General features: G+C 39.1%; 1 protein-coding gene and 1 non-coding gene across 2 annotated transcripts; one reads left to right on the top strand and one right to left on the bottom strand.

Moving 5' to 3' along the window:
- Positions 1 to 862: 862 nt before the first annotated feature.
- calcrl2 (calcitonin receptor-like 2) lies at positions 863 to 15,934 on the top strand. Its single transcript, XM_028409715.1, has 13 exons — positions 863 to 995; positions 8,662 to 8,719; positions 8,806 to 8,980; positions 10,055 to 10,162; positions 10,270 to 10,382; positions 10,956 to 11,047; positions 11,153 to 11,279; positions 11,374 to 11,527; positions 12,718 to 12,778; positions 13,075 to 13,141; positions 13,563 to 13,781; positions 13,985 to 14,026; positions 14,136 to 15,934. Exons 1-13 carry the CDS (start codon positions 946 to 948, stop codon positions 14,475 to 14,477), a joined length of 1,608 nt encoding a protein of 535 aa, XP_028265516.1. The 5' UTR covers positions 863 to 945; the 3' UTR covers positions 14,478 to 15,934.
- Positions 15,935 to 16,069: 135 nt separating this feature from the next.
- Positions 16,070 to 16,141, bottom strand: trnaq-uug (transfer RNA glutamine (anticodon UUG)). The gene has a single exon. It is a non-coding gene; the product is annotated as a tRNA-Gln (tRNA).
- Between the last annotated feature and the right edge of the window lie 4,896 nt (positions 16,142 to 21,037).

Below are 21,037 nucleotides of genomic sequence, written 5' to 3'. Positions count from 1 at the left end.
GATCAGTAAATATGCTGACGCGTTTAAGGTCGTCACAACCTTGTAGCAGATTAACAATAATCAGTGCTTTCATTTGTTAATTAAAATATGCACAAATCAGTGGCATTAGAAAACAAACATCGCTTGATTAAACAATAATATAAAAAAACATGAACCATGAGTTAACTGAAAAAAAATTCAACCACAAGTGTCAATAATCGTTCAAACGACAATGGCACGGAAAATAAATGTGACAAGCCAAAATACTATTTTTTTTATTTGAAAATCTTATTAGACTCTACAAATAACAAAAAAAGTTATTTCACAGAGAGGAGGCTTGTAAAAAACTAGAAAGACTATGACTAACTTTACACCTATGAAGAGTGAAGAGTTAAATATAGTTTACAAATATAAAAAAAATATTTTATTATTGTTATCTCGTTAATTTGTTTTTAATATGTGCACAGCTAAAAAATAAAATAAAAAGCGCTTTTTTTAATAATTGATGATCCACCTACAAAAGCCAGAGGGCACTGTTGTATTTTTGTGGGTGCTGCAGCATGCAGACCAATCGATCAAAATCACTTCCTCGGTGGCATTGACAGCTTATTACTTAGTGATGATAAATTAAAACCATGTCTTTTCTGTAACTTATAAATATTAAACTGTATAAAATACATATTTTATTACAACAACTTTACAGAACCAGTGAAAATGTCGTTGAAATTCACACATTTCTAAATATAAAATTACAAAAACATAACATAACCTAAGTGCATTTTTTAATAAGATAAACTACAAAATATAAAACCGGTGCAGCTCGGAATCGCTTTATTTTGAAAGTACAAACAGGAAACCAGGGTTCGCTCTTGTTATCTGACTTGAGAGCTGTAGCAGAGTGCTCGGGTTTGGTCAGTGTTGACAGAAAGACAGCATGAGACGCTTCTCTGCTCGGATCATGCAAGCATGGGAGTATTTGCCGGAAAGGACAGTTTGACAGCTCACCCCATGAAAAGGTAAGCCTCCAACTCTCAGCTCCAGATACAAGGAAAAGACGACTTATTTATTGCAGTGCTCTAAGTGAGAGAATAGCCGTGTAGAATGTGACTGTAGCATTCAGCGTTACACAAGAAAAGTTAAGTGGTGTTAGGATTGTTGTAAATGTAAGCATGGAAATGCAAAAAAAGAAAAGAAACATTTGTACAAAATCACTCTTAACTATTACAAATGATCAGTTCACAGTGAATAATAAAGGACTTTATTTATTATATAGAATAATGAAGTCCATCATAATGGGTTATAGTTGTGTGTCTTTCTGTATGCTGTTTTGTGTATATATCATTGGGCATTAATACACTTTGGGAGGGAAGGTCACACCCTGAGCTGGCTTGTTGCCTCCTTCTACTGTTGCAATTCTGAGTAGCATATGAATAGAATAGGAATGTAAAGAATAGTGTGATTATCTGCACTAATGCAAAAAACAACAGATGATCCCTAAATGACATTTGACAGTAAAGATGGACAATAATTCAGTGATTCAGTGGTAGTTGTTTCCTGCCATTAGCTGCACTCCCAGACTCAATCAAGCTATGATCGGCTTGTGTTAGAAGGTTTCTGCTTAAATGGAGACTACAAAAAAACTAAGACTCACATGTGTATGTGTAGGTAACACATATGCAACATGCTCCCAGCAGAGTGGATGTTATTTTTTTGTAAGAATTTGTATTTCTCCTCACTTATTTTCATTGCACATTAGCTGGCAAGATACACTGTCTTTGCATTAGTAATGTTATGCTGATGTGCCTGATCCACATAAATATAAGGCCAGCTGTAAATAAGAGTGACTCAGTAACATTTTTATCAGCTGAGCTGAGGCTGTGTTCTTATTTGATTTGTGTGTTTCTATGTAGAATTGCCATTTGAGTGGGGAGTCTTGATTACCCTTTCTAAACTGTAACCTTCACACCCGAGACATGCACCTCAGACTAACTCCTTGCTTGACTTTTGAGTAAAGTTTCCCGGACTCTACAGTGAGTCTGCCTGCCCGTGGGAAACTTTCACCCCTCCAACTTCAGCAGCGTCCCACTGTGTGGTGGTTGGAGCAGCCTGCCCCGGCTGTGCAGCTATCAGTGTATTAATAGGTGTTTTGGCTGCTACTTCAGTCCCTACCCCCCAAGTTGCTTTCCACTTTTCATAACACAAACAAGCCAACAAGAGCCACACACACGTACACACACACACACACACACACACACACCTCCCCTCCAAGTTGTGAAAAGTACGGGCTTATTTTAGGCTCATGGTAGATAACTGACATACTAAGGTCCACAGTGTGTGTGAAGAATAGGTGCAGGGAGATTTTGCATAAGAGGGAATCATAGAAAGCCCTTGTTGTTGAAATACAAATCTGAAAACATTTGTTTATTCTCCAAAGGGACTCCATACAGAGTGTTAATGGGCTGATCTCCAGTATACCAATTCAGCTGACTTGATATTGATCATGTCTTTAACTCAAACACTTAAAACCTACTTGTGTCTCTAAGTAAAGAAAGCGGTTATTGGATATGCCGGTGAGCTTCTGTGGAATTTGTGGCCTCTTACACAATAAATGTGAATTGATTTGAATTGCAAAGAGAGAGAAATGCATTGCTCGCCTGGCTGTGTTTTAGTGTCATATGTGGTAGGCTTGCTAAACTTGCATGGCTTACCATGCAAATGTGCTGCTGCACTTTGTTTTACATGCAGAAATTCAGAGCACAAGCAAATACTGAAACAGAAAGAAGATAGCACATTTAACAGAGGAAATGCGTCTGGTGCAATGACAGTTAATGCCATGTAAGTTCCATAAGTTTGAAATTAGCTGATTAGCTTTTTTTTTGTTTTTGCACATTATTCTTCAGTATTAGACCGCTAATTTAAATAATCCAACAAAATCACCTTGTTTGTACTAAGCAGAGTTTTGTTGTAGTGTGTGTATTTGCTACAAAGTAATGTGATGGAAAAAAGAATCAGATTCTTTGGCGGTAATTATGATGTCAGGTTGACCCCCTTCTGAGAGCTTCCTTCCACGCCGTCTGTAGACTGCGTCGTCTATCACCGGTCTACAGGCACCGGGAGTCAGTTGTGTGTTGGGAGAACTTTCTTTGGACAGAGGAATTAACAAGATGTGCGGGGTGCGCTATGTTCTCTCTTCTCCACTGCCTGTGTTTCTTTTACAACCCCAGGGACAAAAATATACAAATAAGAAAAATAGCCTCATGGCCCAGCTCCAAGCTGGAGGAGCTATTTTGGGGTCCAGTTATGGGAACGTTACCAAGAGTGTAATCAGTCATACATGACAGCTCGGTTGCTGTAAATCCTGGTGTTGCTGGTGTGCTGCCTCTCATAGGGGTTTTGTGGGATCAGACAATTAAACCAGCCTAATGCTGGCGTTTTCTTAGGTCCGATGATAATCATTCACAGCAGAATTTGATTCCAAACAAAGAATGCATGTACAAGGCGTTTTCCGAAGCATCCGTACCATGGAAGTGCAAAGCATCCCTCCTGTCACCCCCTGCCTGCAGGTTCATGTACCCTGTTTGACCTGTAATCGAACCACTTCATTGGATAACAGGATACCAAGTGGTGACTACTTGTTGGCTCTCACTGTCCCTACAAATTTGGTTTGCATACAGGTTTTCTGCATCTGTGTGTGAGAGCCATTACTCCCTTTTTATTAGTATCAGTGTAAAAAATAATAGTAGTCAACATGTCTTTGGACAATGACAATAAAGGTTGACGTGTTAACCCTTCAACAACATGAACAAACTTTTTCATCATCTACAACAAGCTTCTCTGCCATTTTCATACCACTGTGACACACAACCAAAGGAATCACACAGCTGCACAAGCACATATTATTTAATTCACCTAAAAAATCTACTGTGGTTTACCTGGTGAGGATGGCTCACCTGAATTTTACAAACATGCTGATACAGTGCACTGCTAATGTTACTGTAAATCTGGCTGTGGCCGCTGGTGTGTTTCATTGCACAGTCAAATGTTGTGTTTATTGACATTAAAAATGTCATTGAGTTGTAACAAATGACAACGCTTGCTTATGTTGTTGCCTCTGTTTTCACTTAGGTCTGCATTTATGTGCAACTTTAGAAGTTTAATATTGACACATTAAGTGACACTTAAATATGGTATTATGATCTTTGTTGCAAAGTGTCTGCAGCACATGATTTTTAACCCAGTTTAGCCAAATAAACGTCCTCACCTGACAGTCATATGAAAAGGCAATGGGAATGTTCACTACACTCTTAAAGTCCCTTCCATGTCCCTTTGTGTACATGTAACAATGGCTTATTTTTAAACCTTTAAGGCTCTTCAGAAGTGCAGAGGAGAGAGAATGGAGGAAGTGGTTGCAGGATGACAGAGGAAGATAATGGCCTCTTCCTCAACCTTCATCCTTCCTCTGCTTTCCCTCACGTACAGACACAGTTTTCATTGCTTCTCTGTGTTTTTTTCCCCCCACTGGAATACAAATAAATAGGAATAATGTGTAAGCAGATGCACACAAGCATGCACAAAGACACACACACACACTTCTGGGAGAAATGCTCTGAGGGGAGCACTGACAGTTTGACCTATAAGACTGTGAAGTAGAGCAGCTTACTGGGGGCGACTCTTAGTAGTAATGAATCCACTGACAGAGCTCAGTTGCTCTGAATTTATGTTATCATGAATGGGAAAAATTGTGTGACTCTCTAAAATACCAGGTTATTTACATGCACTAAATGACATTTTGATGCATGTAAATAACATTTTACATTGTTGGGGGTTTTCATGAAAATCCATGGACAACATTTATAATACAGCATGAAGGTTAAGCCCACAGTTTCCCATTCTTCATCAGCCTCACAGTAACAGGCTGGGTCATATTTTTGCTCTCCGTAGGGTCTCCCTGGTGTTTCTGGTATTTTATCTTATCTCAGTCTAACACTCCCATCTGCAGCACAACACTCTGTAATTGTTCCTCTGAGCTGTTTTTGTTTTAGGTATCTAAAAAAGAACAGAATTTAACTACACAATCAAATACAGTTCAACCCATCCTTATTGACAGAGAACAATTCCAGTCAATTTGCTTTTAAAGCTTTGACTTATTTGATTAAATTTTGTGTTTTGTTGATGTTGTGCTACATTTTCAGAATACATGAATAAACTAAAATGTACATGTCCCCCAAATAGCCAAAGCTTTTATTGTTCACCATGGACGTTTTATATTACTCATAGTTCAAGCAATAATGATCCCCGACTGCAACATCTGCTGTTCATCTGACTGGCTGTGAGGATCCGATAAACTGATTTTGGCAAAACAACAAATGTTTGGATTTCCCATCAACCCAACTGGTGAACCAGTGACCCCATGAGAGCAATAGCCACGCTCATGTGGAAAAATGAGTAGATCCCATGGAAACTGTTGCCTTTTTGCATACGCATAAAGGCAATACATACATATATGTGAAAAACATGTAAAAATGTATCTGCTTTTTCATGAAGTACAAACATGTAATATTGTACTGCAGAAGATAAAGGTGAATCCATTGACATACATCCCATGCTGGATAACATAATTACATAATATGAGATCATTATTATGGCCTATATGTTGTTCTTAGTAGGTTAGGTTTAGGAAAAGCAGAAAGGTAGATCTTCTGATAAAAACTCTCCTATCTGCAAACACCTTCATTTCTTGGCTACCATGGTAACAAAGCAGTGACATCTAAATGGAAATTGCCTCTCCTTGGTAGTTGTCTAAAAGCCATTCTGGGAAATGAAGGAGGTTATAGTTGATTTACAGCTGAAGGAAAAGAGGACGAGCAATTATCAGGCAGCATAAATAACTTGATTCAAATTTAAACACCTTTATTTTTCATTCAACCTAAGTCAACATAACAAGCACATTGAATAAATGCCTCTATTTTAAGAACAGTGACTCCGAGTTGAAAGTGGGAGTGTGAGACAATCCAGAAGGCAGATGGAGGTATTTAACATGTGGACAGTGTGTTTCCTCTGCCATTTGCACTCATTTCTATGTAATGATGTAATGTCTGTGGGTCCTATAGTAGGTAGTACATGTACATGGGGGTGGGGGGTTCTGTAGAGACTGACCTTTGCAGCACAAATTCCCTAGATTAGATCCATCCCTCTCACAGCACTGAGCCTCCCTAAGCTCTTCATCACCAGACGTGTTTCAGAGCAGTAGTCATTGTTGATGGTGGGATTGGTACCAGAATAAAACATAACAGAGTGATATTTAAACATTGGAAGGAGATGAAAGGGTGGAACTCTGGGCACAGCAGCACCGCATCCTGGTGTGCCTCAGATGAGCCAGTCAGAGTTTTTTTTGTATTATAATCTGATTTTAGTATTATTTGAGATCCTTACCTATCAAAAACACACAGCACTAAGAATGGTGGGTGGATTAGAGCAACTTTATTTACAATTTTATCCTCTTTCTCATTGACAAAGTCTTCATCAAACTTCAGTTCCACACAACACTGCTGATGAATTTTGGCTCAGGGAATGCATGTTTAATTTCCTCTGTTGAGGTTTGGAATGTCTCTAAACATGAAGTAAAACAGCCTGAGGCTCACATTCAATCATTTCTTTGTTTTTCTGCCATATGAGTAAGAATGCACTGATTTACTCTGTGCAAACATTAAGCATCACTCCACCTTGCAGATAGATATATATTAATATCTGCTTACTGTATGTCGTCTGGTCACAGGAAGCTGTTGTGTATAGGTTGCAAAAGTCACTTTCATGCAGACAAAAGACACATTTATTTAAAAATAACCTTGGCCTTGAGCTTGGAAGGCTTTTGGCAGTACAGAATCTGATCTGAGATCCTGTAGGCTGACATTTGTCTGATTAAACCTGACATCAAATAAGCAAAGACTTTCAGTTGTGTTATGAGTGTGAGTCTCTTGCACAGGTTGTACTTTGTTTTGTTTCTACAGCTGTTCCTGAACAAGCAAACCACACATTCCAGTTTGACAATGACTGCTCCTAGACCACCTAAACATCACAGGGAGAGACCTTTAAAGGAGCACATTGAGCTAACAGACGCTTTATTTGATAACTCTTTGTGCTTAGCAGAAGCTACAGTGAGAATGTGGGAAAGTGTTTAAATGCATTGTGGATGTGAGAGATAACATGCAGAAAACTCTGCTTCATGTTGCCAGTGTTCTCACAAAGGTCAGTGCATCTCAGGACATGTCATCTTGTAGAGGTCATGGAGAGAAAACAGAAGCAGCATTCTGAAATGTCACTGATATCCACATGATTTTAGATTTTTTTTTTGTTACTCAGCTGCATAGGATCTCACAGTGAGTGTGAGATAAGTGACAGACCACAGTGTGGGAAGACAAAAACAGAGGTTAGGAGGAAGAGGCTGTGGCAATATAGAATAAGAAGAAAGAGTGAAAATGTGTGTGACCTTTGCTTAAACACAGTCAAACACACAAATATGAGCTTTTTAATGTAGCGATTAACCGTTTGAACCAATATGATGATGACCCAGAGGAAAAAAAACCCACAGTGTCTCAGTTTGTAGCCATAAAACAAAAGACAAACCAGTGTTCTTGGCTACGACCCGTAGATAGATTGTACACAGTGTTTATTGGTGACAATGGCACCCAGCAACCACTGCCAAGGTATTACAATATGTGAGAGTGCGTGTCCTTGGGTTGACAATGTTCTGATCGGGAACAATACATTGCGAGAGGCAACTGTGTACATAACAGATAGAAAAGCAACCATTGTTTGGTTCTTGATGAATTGAAATGTAATTCTAAATGTTTGTGGACAGAGAGCCCATGGGAAAAAGATGTCACCAAAGACGGGGACCAAAATGAACATTACGACAATGTCGACACAACGATGCCAAAGCGCAACACAATGATGAGAAAGCAGTTTCCCTTCAACACTCACAAATTATGTGAAAAAAAAAACAAATGTTTTAATAATGGCCGTAGTGTTTTGGGGGTGAGGGGGTTGGGCACATCGCTTCCTTTGGGCGTGAGACGTTACACATAATTTAATAAAAATGTGTGTTAAATCACGGCTGTGCTCATCAGCAGTCCTGATATTCACATGACCTGCTCTATGTGAACAAGCAGAAACATTGCCTCCTGTATTTCTTCATCTCTCTTACTCTCAGCTGTTAAATTATTTTTGTTACTCAGGCCTGACATAAGTGTTTTCTTTAGTATGACCTATGTACTTCCGTCATGTTTCTCCATTTATATTCCCTTCACCTTTATCTACATGTCTTCAATCCATGGTGATAATGGCCAAAGTTATCATTTTCCCACCAACTAGACACCTTTTACTGCATGTATTTGCTTTTAGAGACTCATTAAAGATGAACCACTGAAGGGAACTCTCTGCCCTTTTGCCCAACAATAATAATAAACACACATCTGTTTCTGTGACCCTGAGTGGACAGTGGAGAGGAATGACTGCTGGAGCATGAACTTCCTCTCCTGACAGACACATACAGTAAATAAACATACATGAACGTGCATTCTCACACAAGCAATGGAGCACTTTAATGCATGCTACTATGGTGTGATACTGTATATTGTTGCAAATTTCAGCCTCTTCACGTGTGTTGTGTTCTAACCCTTTTAGAGACATGTGGAGGACCCTCACACTCTCTCTGGTAGTTGCAGTGGCGTTGGGCACAGAGGTGAGGACAGTTTTCACGCATTAGCTGCTGAAATGTCATCCAGTGTATTATGTGCATTAACATGATTTATATCTCTCACTACACAGGTGTCCCACTCTCAGGATGGTGGGTCCCTGGTGGCTGATGAAAAAGCAGAGGAGGAGGAGCAGGAGAAATTTAGCGACATATCCAGCGTACTGGGAAACTCAAGGCACCAGATCCTGGCTGCTCAGTTTGAGTGCTACCTAAAGATAATCCACGATCCTCCATGGATAGAAGAAGGTGATAAGACTGAACCCACTGTTCACATTGTTCACAGCTCAGTTGTTTGCTTTATTACGTTTTCCTACATTTTTAACATGCAGCTGCTGGTAGTATTTTAATGTCTTGCACATGTAGATATGTATGCATGCTGGTTGCCCTGTTTATTAACACTGTGTGCACTCTCTCAGAATAAAAGAGAGAGAGAAGTGGAGAGGAAGTGACTCTGAAAGAAAGGAAACTTGCCCTTTGTCTCTTTCCCACTCAGTACTTCACTGCCTTTGAAATGTTATTTTGTGCTCCATTTCCCAACATGCCACTGTGCAACCTGGTACTGTCAGGTTTCCGTCAATTGTTGACAAGCTTTGTGTGGGCCAGCTGCGGTTACACACACAGTTTATATAAATATAACACACCATTTATGATGAATAGATAATTTATAGGATTCATTCTGTGTGCAGGTTGATTAAAAATGTAAAAGGTTCTCTGCCTTCACACAGACTCATTACAGAGCGTTAGTGTGTTAAACCATTACAGCTCAGTTGTGCTGAAGTTTAAAGTAATACAAAGCTATTATGTGTGCAATTTATGTACAACAAATAATGGAAACACCAGGCATAATCTTGTACTTCAGTCCTAAAGTGAGAGATTTACCAGGACGATATGAAAATTAGTCTAGATGTGTTGCTTTAAATAATAATTTAAGTGACTATTTCTGTTCAGTATGAGCTGTTTCAGTTGATTTAAATGCAGATGAGCTCCTCCTCTTCCAACTTCCTGGAAGAATGCTGTGCCTTTCCAGCCAGGGCTGCAGACATCCTGCAAAAATAGAGAAGAAGGAACCAGAATTTATACATTTACATTACAGTGCATATCCCTTTATGATGTCACAAGGGGGTGTGAAACTGAAACTGCTCATTTTGACAATTTTTTTATTGAAACAGAAAAGAAAAGAAAACAAAGATTTTGCAGATGCTCCTCTCAAACGTGTTCTATCTGTAGACATGTTGGTTTTTTTTTTATAATGTCTTTGTGCACAGTTGCATAAACATAAACTTCTAACGTCTTATGTCCTGTCCCTGCTGCCCCCTACAGGCTCTTTCTGTAACCGTACGTGGGACGGCTGGCTGTGTTGGGGAGATTCTTCTCCAGGGACAGCCATGCAGATGTGTCCTGAATACTTTAATGACTTTGACCCTGCTGGTGAGGCCTTAATAGATTCAAATAATTAAGTGTTGATGTTGTGTGCACAATATTGAACAAATGTATGCATCTTTAAAATATGTTATAAATTACAATGTCATCAACAGAGAAGGTTACCAAAGTGTGTAATCCTGATGGCCAGTGGTTCCACCACCCAGAGAGTAACAGAGTCTGGTCCAACTACACCCAGTGTGGGGCCTACACTAGCGACAAACGCAAGGTAAAACAACAACCTTTGAAACCATTACAACATCACAACTCAGGTCCTTTAATCTGCCTGTATTAAATATATAATGTTTACAAAATTGGAGGAACCCAAGTCTATTGTTAAATGTATTGTTTTGTTTTTTGTTTTGTATTGTGACGTGCTTTAAAATTATTGTCATCATAGACATAATCTGATCTGGCTAAAGGACACAGCCTGAGAAGGTTTTATGACATGTTGAGATCTGATAGTCTGAAGCTACACATGCTTGGACAGCTGAGCATAACAACATGAACTGAGAGTAAACTGCAGCCGTAACTTTTGTCATATCTGCCACGAGCCCCTGAGACTGTAAACTACAGTTAACAAGCTGCTTCTATTTAGCTATGCTGGCAAAAAAAAGTCTCTATATGTTCACATGTGACTTAGATTGATTCACCTGAAGCTGTTGTTTATCTCTATGACTCTTTGCTATGAGGGCTCATAAATACCATCCTCACTATATGATGTTATTCATACAAGACCAGAAGTCTATATATCTAGATAAAATCATAGAATTATAATTATGATTACATGTTTTTTCTGCAGTTTGCCGTCAGCCTGTACTACCTGGCTATGGTGGGTCACGGACTTTCCATTGTCTCTTTAATCATTTGTTTGATTATCTTCTCCTACTTCAAGTGAGTTCCTTATTTTTATTGTGCATAAAAAGGCTTATAAGTGACAACAAGAACAAAAATCTAAAACAACCTCCGTCTGTCTCTCTCTCCTTCTCTCTCTTTCAGGACTCTCAGCTGCCAGAGAATCTCTCTCCACAAAAACATGTTTCTTTCTTTCATCATGAACTCCATTGTCACCATAATGTGGCTCTCAATAACTTTCAATAACCAGGCCATTAATTCCTGCAACCCTGTGAGCCACTCTGCATGTCATTACGCTGATGAATTTCACTACACATACACTATACATACAGAGTATGCCTTTATTGACTGAAGTGTGTCCCTAGGTGAGCTGTAGGATCCTGGCTGTTCTCACTCAGTATACAATGGCTTCTAATTACTTCTGGATGCTGTGTGAAGGCATCTACCTGCACACGCTCATCATAGTGGCTGTCTTCGTCGGAGAACAGCAGCTCTTCTGGTACTACATCCTAGGATGGGGTGAGTTAGTTCACTGGAATTTCTGATTGGTTGCACCTTATGGAGCGTCTTCATAATTAACATGTAAATGTGTGTGTGAGGATGTGCTTTAAATGAATGGAACCTTTCCTGCATGTCATTTTCCTACCAGAGGCCAGATATACTTATAATGCACCACTGCAGGTTAATAGACCCTGTTTTCAAGGTTAAGTCTTCCAAAGCATCAACAACATCTATTTACCAACTCACCCATGCAAATGTTTGTACAATATTAAGACTATATTTTACTCTCTGGCACCTTTGTTGGATAGGTATAAAGATGTAACCTTGATGGCTTTACATCTACCCGTGCTTGGATAAGTGGGCTTTTCATGTGAAGCTCTCATCCAGGCTTTCTGCAGAGCTGAATTCAACCAGCTCTTATGTATTAGTAATGAATTTTTTTATGTCTCTCCAAGGCTCACATCTTTTTATAGCTATGCTGTATAGCTTCTTTGTAATGAACATGGCACATGTCATCTGTACTTTTAAATCACTGACTCTCGCTGAAAACTTCTCTTTGTGTTGAAAACTTATCCAGACACACTTGTTGAGTAAATTAGATTTAAAAAAGCAGACAGACATATCCTCCTGTTTTTTTTCTTCCAAAGAGATGAAAAGATAAAAAAATTAAATATTATTCACAGCATTCACAGCTCACAGCCAGCTGGTTAGCATAGCTTAACACATCAAGCACACATACGCATAGTGTTTTCCCACTGCAGGAACACAGGGCAGGCACCTCTCCCTCTCTGTGTCCTCCAAGCACAGACAGGGTTGTATCTTTTTTTGCATTTTCTGCTGTAAAGCTTGATAGATTAACATGCAAGTCCATAGGGTAAGACTCACTTTTGTAGCCAGCCTCTGTTTTGGCACTACAACATGGAAGCCACTGCTTGGTTGACCCATGTCCAGTTTTTCAGTGCCGCTAGGACTACTACTACTCTGTCATAATGTCCCTTTGTTGTCATTGAAAAAAAAGGCCCACAGGAAAGGTTGTGTCCTGGAAACACAGGGAAAGCTTTTGGACTTCCTCTAGTATAAAAAAAACACCAGAAATGTACTGTATGTGTGCAAAAATTCCAAAAAGTATCAATACATAACATCTATATGACTGCAGAATGACATGAATCCAAGATGGCGACCTGATTCTTTTTTCTCACTGTTTTAAGGCTTTCCCATTGTTCCTGCCATCACCTACGCTGTGGCTCGTGGGCTCTTCTTTAACGACAAGTAAGATGTAGCACCATTGCTTTTCTTCTGTTGTTTATTATTATAACTATGGTCCATGGTTTTGTCATTGTTCTCTTTCCTGTGATCTCCTTTTACCCACTTGCCTCTCAATGCCACTGAGAGCCATTGACAGATACTGATTGACCCGATCAGGTATTATCTGCCTGAGCCTTTTGTTTGCCAATGACGATTAACGATGAAAGATTCATTCTTTCTTTACCTTCCTCTGACTTTTGTATTTCAGACTGCATGTGAGCATTAGGGTAAGAGCGTTTTCCTCTGTGTGTTTTTTTCAGGTGCTGGATCAACTCAAACACTCAACTGCTCTACATCATCCATGGGCCCATACAAGCTGCACTGCTAGTGAGTAGCTATTGAAAGTGTTGTTTAAGATAACTACAGAATTAAAATATGCAGATTATATTCAAAACAGATCTCAAAAACATAGTGTTTAATTGTATAGCTGCACACATTCCTCTTTTTATTCCTATCTTAATTGTCAATCAATTAATCAGTCATATGTTTGGAAGACATCGATCAATAAAGTTTGATTAATCAATTAAGTATTAATCACGTTGTCACAATCATTCCATGGATAAGTGTAAATTTACATGTTTGGCAATGACAAATATACAGAGGAACAATGGAGAGCTTACACTGCATTTGAAAGTAGGGCAACAGTGCCACCATCAGGTCATGTGTGGTATTTTTGTATAAATCCTTCCCGTCAAGATGCCTGATTTCATTCTTCATTCGCCCGTCCAACCATCTTCTTTTTGTCTAGGTGAACCTCTTCTTTCTCCTGAATATTGTGCGTGTTTTGGTCACTAAACTGAAAGAGACGCACTGCGCTGAGTCCACAGCCTACATGAAGGCAGTAAGAGCCACCCTCATTCTCATCCCACTGCTGGGAGTCCAGTTCATCCTTTTACCCTGGAGGCCTGAGGGACGCATCAGCCAGGCCATCTATGAGTTTTTTATACACATCTTCGCACACTTTCAGGTAACATTAGCAGTAAATGACAAAAAAAAATCAATACAGGATGTCAGATTCACAGCAAAATAATGAACTGAAACAATTAGTAAATATTGAACATAATTATGCTCGAGACTAACACAAGTACATAAGGTGTTTTTGAATAAAACAATTGCTTTATTGATGAATTTATATCTGTTATATTTAATCCAAGGCCTGTAACTTTGCAGGGACTCCTGGTGGCAATCATATTATGTTTCTGCAATGCTGAGGTATGTCAAAGATATTCTGATTTAAAAAAAAAGTGGTAAGAAATAGATAATTGAATAAACATATTATTGATTCATCCTCTAAAGTTGTGCTTGATTCTTCCTTGATCAGGCTCAGACAGCTTTGAAGAGGAAGTGGTCTCAGTGGAAGTCCACCTGGGGCAAAACTGGCTGGGGGGAAACTCCTATCACCAACAACCACTTTAACTACCACACCAGCTCCTCCATCACCGAAACCAGCCGTGCCACCATCAACTTAGAGCAGCCCGCTGCTGCTACTACTACTACTGCTACTGCTGTTGCTGCTGCTGCAGCGCCTTCAACAGTGCAGAAGGAAAACAGCCACTTCCTGTCCATGGTGCAACAGAAAGCCAATGGTCAGGAGAAGAAGAGCCACACACGCACCAACGGGGAGGTGGACATGCTTAACATGCTGGAGACCACTGACATCTGACTGCACTGAGGTGATGTCTGCGGTGCCACACACACACATAGAGAGAGAGAGACTGGATAATTTTAGTTTAAATGTCAACTGACTGGGCTTTTTACCTAATGTCTGTACAGCACTTAAAACATGTGATGTTTCACACACACAGACTTACACACATTTTTCATGACAATTTCATCACCATCCTCCAATACTTTCACTGTAATACTGTGTTCTTTTACTGCAATTAAATTAATGTATGCATTTTTGTTAGGCTTATTTTTTAATAGTTTTTACTGCCATAAACAATAATGGTGCATATCCCAAATCTGCCATTTTGATACAGTATTCTGTTGCCTTATTGCACCTTTGAATGCTTTAACCCTGCACCACTGCGACCAGTGAATATCAAAGCCAACTGATGTGACCACTCGTGTTCTTTTACATGATTTATTTAAGAAATGTCCCCATTTAAGCTGATTCTGAGAATTAATTTTATATGAGAAAATTAAAATCAAAGACATTTTCAATCTAATTCTGTCATAAAAAATATGGGACCTTATTCTGGTAAAGAAAAAATACATACTGCAAATTATTTTTGATCCTGACTGAACTGTGGCATGAATAGGACCTGGTTAGGCAGCAGGATTTGTGAGATCAGACATATTTACTGTATATATTTCCACATTTTTTCATAGGCATATTATTTATTTATTCATTGAATGTTATCTGAAATGTTCATATTTTTAAAACCATGGCTATAGCAGCTGCAGCTAAATATTGTGATTTTATAGTTTTAATAAACACTAAAAATTAAAATGAAAACACAAATTATACATAGCTACACACTTCCATTTTGAATCTGAATATACTTTGCAGACTGTGCCTAAGTAATTGTATGAATAAATTTGCTTGTGTTCCGTGTGATCTTTTTGTCTGCCCTTCAGTCAAAATATGCGCCTTCTTGTGGTGTTCTTGTTTCTTTGTGATGTTCCCTTATTATTTTTAATGGTTTTTATTATCATTGCAATTCTTTTTCAAATGCATATGTGTCATTTCCTGCCACTTCACAGAGCTATAATTTTCCGCAGTCACTTCTACTATGCTTTATGCACACTGGCACCTTTTCAGTTTCCACTGGGATACTGAGTGAGTCTTATTATTGAAGGTAAGCTGGTGCAGATGTATTTTAGTGTTGTACCATGATGCAACTGCAAACACACAGCACACAATGTTTCAGTCTGGATATAGCAGGGTACATCAAATTAAAACACACACCATTTTGTTAAACAGCTGTGTATGAGGCAGTTATTCTGTGCCTGGATCTCACTCTTGACAAGCAGAGACAGAGTCCTGGACATATGTGTAATGGAATTTGAGAGACATTCCAGTAAAACATTAAAAGAAGTTCAAGTTTTCAAGCATTTTGATTTATTTATATTTTGAACACTGTCAGATATAGAAATAAAATGATTTGAATATGCCATGTGGTTTAATGTGTCAGACAGTTCTGTTGCGCAGTGGGAAAGCACTAACAAAACATTTAAATACAACATACATTTAATTAAAATTAATGAACATCCCGAGAAAAAAAATAGTTCAGGAGAAAAAAAAGGACGAGGTCCCACCGAGATTTGAACTCGGATCGCTGGATTCAAAGTCCAGAGTGCTAACCATTACACCATGGGACCAGATGGTACCGCCATCTTGGCGTGTCGACTTATAAGGGGTATGACGTCATGTAACGTTTGTGCGATGTGTTATTCTGTTAAATATAAGGCAGCTATCCAGTTTAGTTGAGTTATGGTTCGACGAAATTGTGCTACTTTAGAAAATTAAAAAGCAGACGTTTACACAATCAGTTAAAATTGAGCCTAATTTGTGTAACGCCACAGCGCAGCTTTTTGGCCTAACTCCATTTTCTTTATGTAGTGAGGATTAACTAGAATATTTTGGTATTATGTGACAATTTGTTACCATTAGTCTTCACGCTGAGAAAATGTAACTAGCTGTTTTGGTAGAAAACGTGACGGTAACAGCTATTTTCCACCTTTCTGTTAACATAAATTTGTTGTATGAAGAAATTACCATTTTTCTTTTTTTTCTTTTCGGTCACAAGGATGGATAGATAATTTATAGACAATGCTCATGACTATTTTTACCGTTTGTTGTTAATGCTGAGCTGCTGTAACAAAACACGCCATGTGGGGGCACCAGGGGCTCCTTCAACAACTACCAGCAACAGAATGACATCTAACGGACTGCACATCTGGAACAAAGGTCTTCTGATTGATTCAGTATCTTTATACAACCAGACAAACACCTTTTTTGGAGGCATTTCTGACATATACATGCACATACACACAACAAGCGGCAAACATCAGGGCTGACAAACGAGTCCAATGCGGAAGTGGCTTTAGGTGCAATACCGCCTTTGGCCAGCAGGGGCTGGCTTCAAAAATCCTCTGGTTTAAATGCACTGCCTGTTAAAAGTTGCACTGGCCACAATTCTTTGTTAACAGTGTCCTGGTGGTCCATCTGAAAGTAATTTGATAAATAAAAAGATATTAACCTCCATGAGCTGTAAAGGAATGGGTGGGGTTGGTGTGATTGACAGGTCTGTCCTTGAAGGAGTAAACATTGTGTCAGACATTCAAGCATGTTGTAGTTGTTGTTATCAGCCAGGTCAACGAGCTGTGACAGAGCTTTATTCCTACTCTAGATTACAGAAAACAGATGGCCAGTACAGAGACAGAAGTTTGGAGTTTAATTTCTTTGGTTAGGTCTGATTGGCAGCTGTACCAACTCCAGCTATGATGACATGGGTTGTGGTGCTTCTGGAGTGTAGATTTATGAAAGAGATGGATATGTGAGTGTCAGCACATGCATGAGAATACACTTGGATGGAGGGCATTTTTATCATGAACCATTTCTTACAGGTTGAGGTGCAAATATTGCCTCCCAGTGATCTTTCAAAATACAACAAAGTTTGTGTGTAGGGCCTGTAGGGTAAATTCTTCCCTCTGTGCTGTTTTCTCCTCATGAGGATGAGTCAAAATATATTCACATATATAGAGCCATTTAATTAAAGTATAACAGGCACAATCTGTGACGTGTGCCTGCCGTGCATAGCCTGCATGGCCGCACCTCACATGCACCTCAAATACCGCTCCATCCACCCACAGCTTAACACAGAGAGGTGCTGTGAGGATACGTTAACCTGATCCTCAGCTTAGTCTATACTAACAGCTTAATACACACACACTCATCTACTGTCATCACAATCCCCAACACGTGAGCTGACCCCTCCCAGTTGACCCTCCACTTCTTTAGCCCCTTTAGAGACCAGTATGCACACACACACACACACAGAAAGAACACTCAGACACGTAGATACACTCACATTGTCCAGCTAAGAAGGACTGGTGGTAAATCAATGTGCTGTTGGACTTTGGATGACTGAATGTCACTGTCGCTGCATCATATATGCATTCCAAATTGCACACTTTTGTTGCTGTACTTATATTTAATATTTCTATTAATAATGTTTATATGGTATATTTTTACCATTAGAGGTGTATGTGTGAGTGACTGCTGCAATAGCGAAATTTATAACAATAAAGTACTTCTATTCTATTCTATTCTATTCTATTCTATTCTATTCTATTCTATATACTGGAAGTAGGTCAACCATGCAGGAGAAAATTAATATTGCATGTTAATTTTCAATCCCCTGACCTTGGAACAGCTTTGTGCTTTATTATTTCACACAATGAGCCAAACAATATCAGAGCACGATGAGAGAAAGTCATTAAAAATCACTGTTCAGACATTTCATATAGCTTAAAAGAAGAAAATGTGAGCACAGGTGTGAATGTGCACATCAAACATGCTGCGCGGGTCACACGGGGGTAGCTTGTTCTTCCTGTAATCCCGGGTTTTCTAATTTAGGGTAAATCCTATTTTAGTGATAATCTCAGTTCTTGTCTGTTTGGAGTTGGTCAACATCCAGGCTGAGGTAAGCTGGACTCAGTGTAACACTGTTCCATTAAGGATCATAGTGTTAACCGTCATTTTATAAGCTATTACACTATTACAGGGATCAATATCAATATTATTAAATAAGGCAGCATCTTTCTGTTTTTTTCTCCACACTCCCTGGGAGCAGTCCTGAAAAAACAGCTGGATAGACAGAATGGGTCACTACATGTCACATTTCTACCTTTGACCCAGTTTTAGATTCTGTTGACTTTTTAATTAGGTAAGAGGACAAACATATGATAAAAAAGTAACAGCTCTCATCCCATCTCATCCAGGTCACAAATGAGGCTAACATGAACTTTATTTATGTACAAAATAAAAATCTAATACAATACAATATTGATACAAACCTATTTCCAGGCCAAAGGCACGTGTGCGACAGTGAACTTTTATTTCTTTGGTTTAAGAAACAAAAAGCATTATCCAAGACAGCTCGAGCCAGAAATGTATGAATATATATCTGGAAAAAAAATGACTCATTTTTCCGACCTTTTCTTCTGAGACTGGATTATTAAGATAATGGTTCCTGTTTGACCTCTTCTGCTCTTCATAAGTGCAGTGAAAGGGAAAATGGAGAAAGACAGCCGAGGGTTTTAAGGCTTGTTAAAAGCCGAAAGTAAATTGTTTCATGGTAGTCTCGTGCAATTAAGGTGGTTTGAGATTTTATTGCAGCTTAGTTGTCTGTCAGTTAAGGTAGGCTTTGTGATAACCCTTTTAATGGACGATGCAACTGGCATGAAAAGAATAAAATGACTCTTGTCGGATTTGATTTGTTGATTCGATTTTTTAGAAATCAGGTTGTATCCCAATTTTTTTTAAGCAATTTAACTGAAAGGCTCAAAACTCAACACACGATGCCAGCCAGCTATAGCTGCATACTGTACCCGCTCTCTGTTTAACAAGGGGTGGTTGGTTTTATACTGACTTTTTCTTCTTCTAATTCAGTAATTCAGTCACACTGTAGCAACAAAAACACAGCCCTTATTTTATCTTCAGACAGCACTTCGAATAAAACCTAATTCTGTGTCAGTGTGCTACAGCGTCTCTTTTTCAATCTATTTTATAACCATGCAGACTCTCATGAACACACTTACTCCTTATTTGGCATCATAAGTGTGTCTAAATATCAGTCTTCCATTATGAATTTGTTTCGTCATCCAGTGAAAGTGCTCTGAAAACATGCAGCTCCGTTCAACACTTTAAATTATAGTCAAAATTTGAATCAGTAATTGTTCAGTAATTTGGTTTGCAATTAAAGGGCACTTGATTTCCAGTTACACTTCTTTAATGTTAGCACTGGACTTGGGCTGTTTTATATTAGGTAATTATAACTTTTCCACAGCTCACATTACCTTTGGTGTACCACAGGGTTCAATATTGGGTCCATTTCTTTTTATTTTATCCTCATTATTTTATAAGGTAAAGACCAGTGAATCTCTTTAATAGAATTTTTTTTTTATTTTAGATAAATTTTAGATTTATATTTTATAACCTACTTTACTGTTTGTGTTTCACTTTTGTCTATCTATGTATCATCTTGACTAAAGGATGAATTTTCAAAATATTTTTTAACAAAAAAAAAGCACCAATACAGGAACAGATTGTTTAGTAGTACAGACACTCTGTTTGCTAGGTTTGGTTTTCAGAGGGCCATCTAATCTAATGGTGTGGCCATGTGGTCTCCTTACCACACAGTCTGTAGAGTCCATTAAAAACTACATGAGCACTGCACCACAAAAACACTTCTGCTGTTCCCTGGCCCCATGGTGAACCCTTGTTGTTAAGATCAGCCTGCTGTAGGCCGACCATACACGCTGGCAGTGTGTCTTCTTGGCTGTACAAAGTAGCCTGCCTGTGATTGTGACCTCACATGCTCTCGCTGGACCCTGCAACCTGACTTTAACCTGGCAAGCAGGCAGGGACATGGTTTATGTAATGCACACAGCCCCAGATTAGCACCTTTGGACCCCTGCTGTCTTCTAGTCTTTCTTGATTTTGACACTCCTGTGATTCTGTGGACAGGATGTTGTCTCTTGGTGACCTGCGGCTAATAATTTTTTTTCCCATTGACCAACAGCATGCTTTTTTTCCTTGATGTTTTCTTCCTGATGATGTATATGAAGCAATGACAACCCCCTCACTTTGCCTTGGGCTGTGACTGCCCCCCCCCCCCCCCCCCCCCACTGTCTCACAGTTTCTTTCATAATCAGCCCCCTTGCTCCCCGCCTCTTTCTCTTCACAGCACTGGTTGACATGCAAGGCTCCTTCGCTGCAGCTCTGTCACATGCGATCTAATCAGTCAGTGTCCCTGCTTCACGCCTGCCTGGCCCCAGTGAGAGTCACCCTGTTCGATGTTCAAAGAGGAGACTGCAGCAGTGGAGAGTAAACAAACACTAGCAGTCATCTGACACTCTCTCCGCTCCGGCAGTGCTGACTTAGCGTGGAAATCACTGCAACCATACACTCATGAACATTGTTATGAAAATTGATCTGTGGGGTTGACCAATTTACAATCATAACTTGACATTTTGTATCTTAAATGGCAG

This window comes from Parambassis ranga, chromosome 7 (genome assembly GCF_900634625.1).
Source record: "Parambassis ranga chromosome 7, fParRan2.1, whole genome shotgun sequence".
NCBI classification, from domain to species: Eukaryota; Metazoa; Chordata; class Actinopteri; family Ambassidae; genus Parambassis; species Parambassis ranga.
Note: the sequence above shows the minus strand (reverse complement) of the source record. Positions and strands in the feature narration are given on the sequence as shown.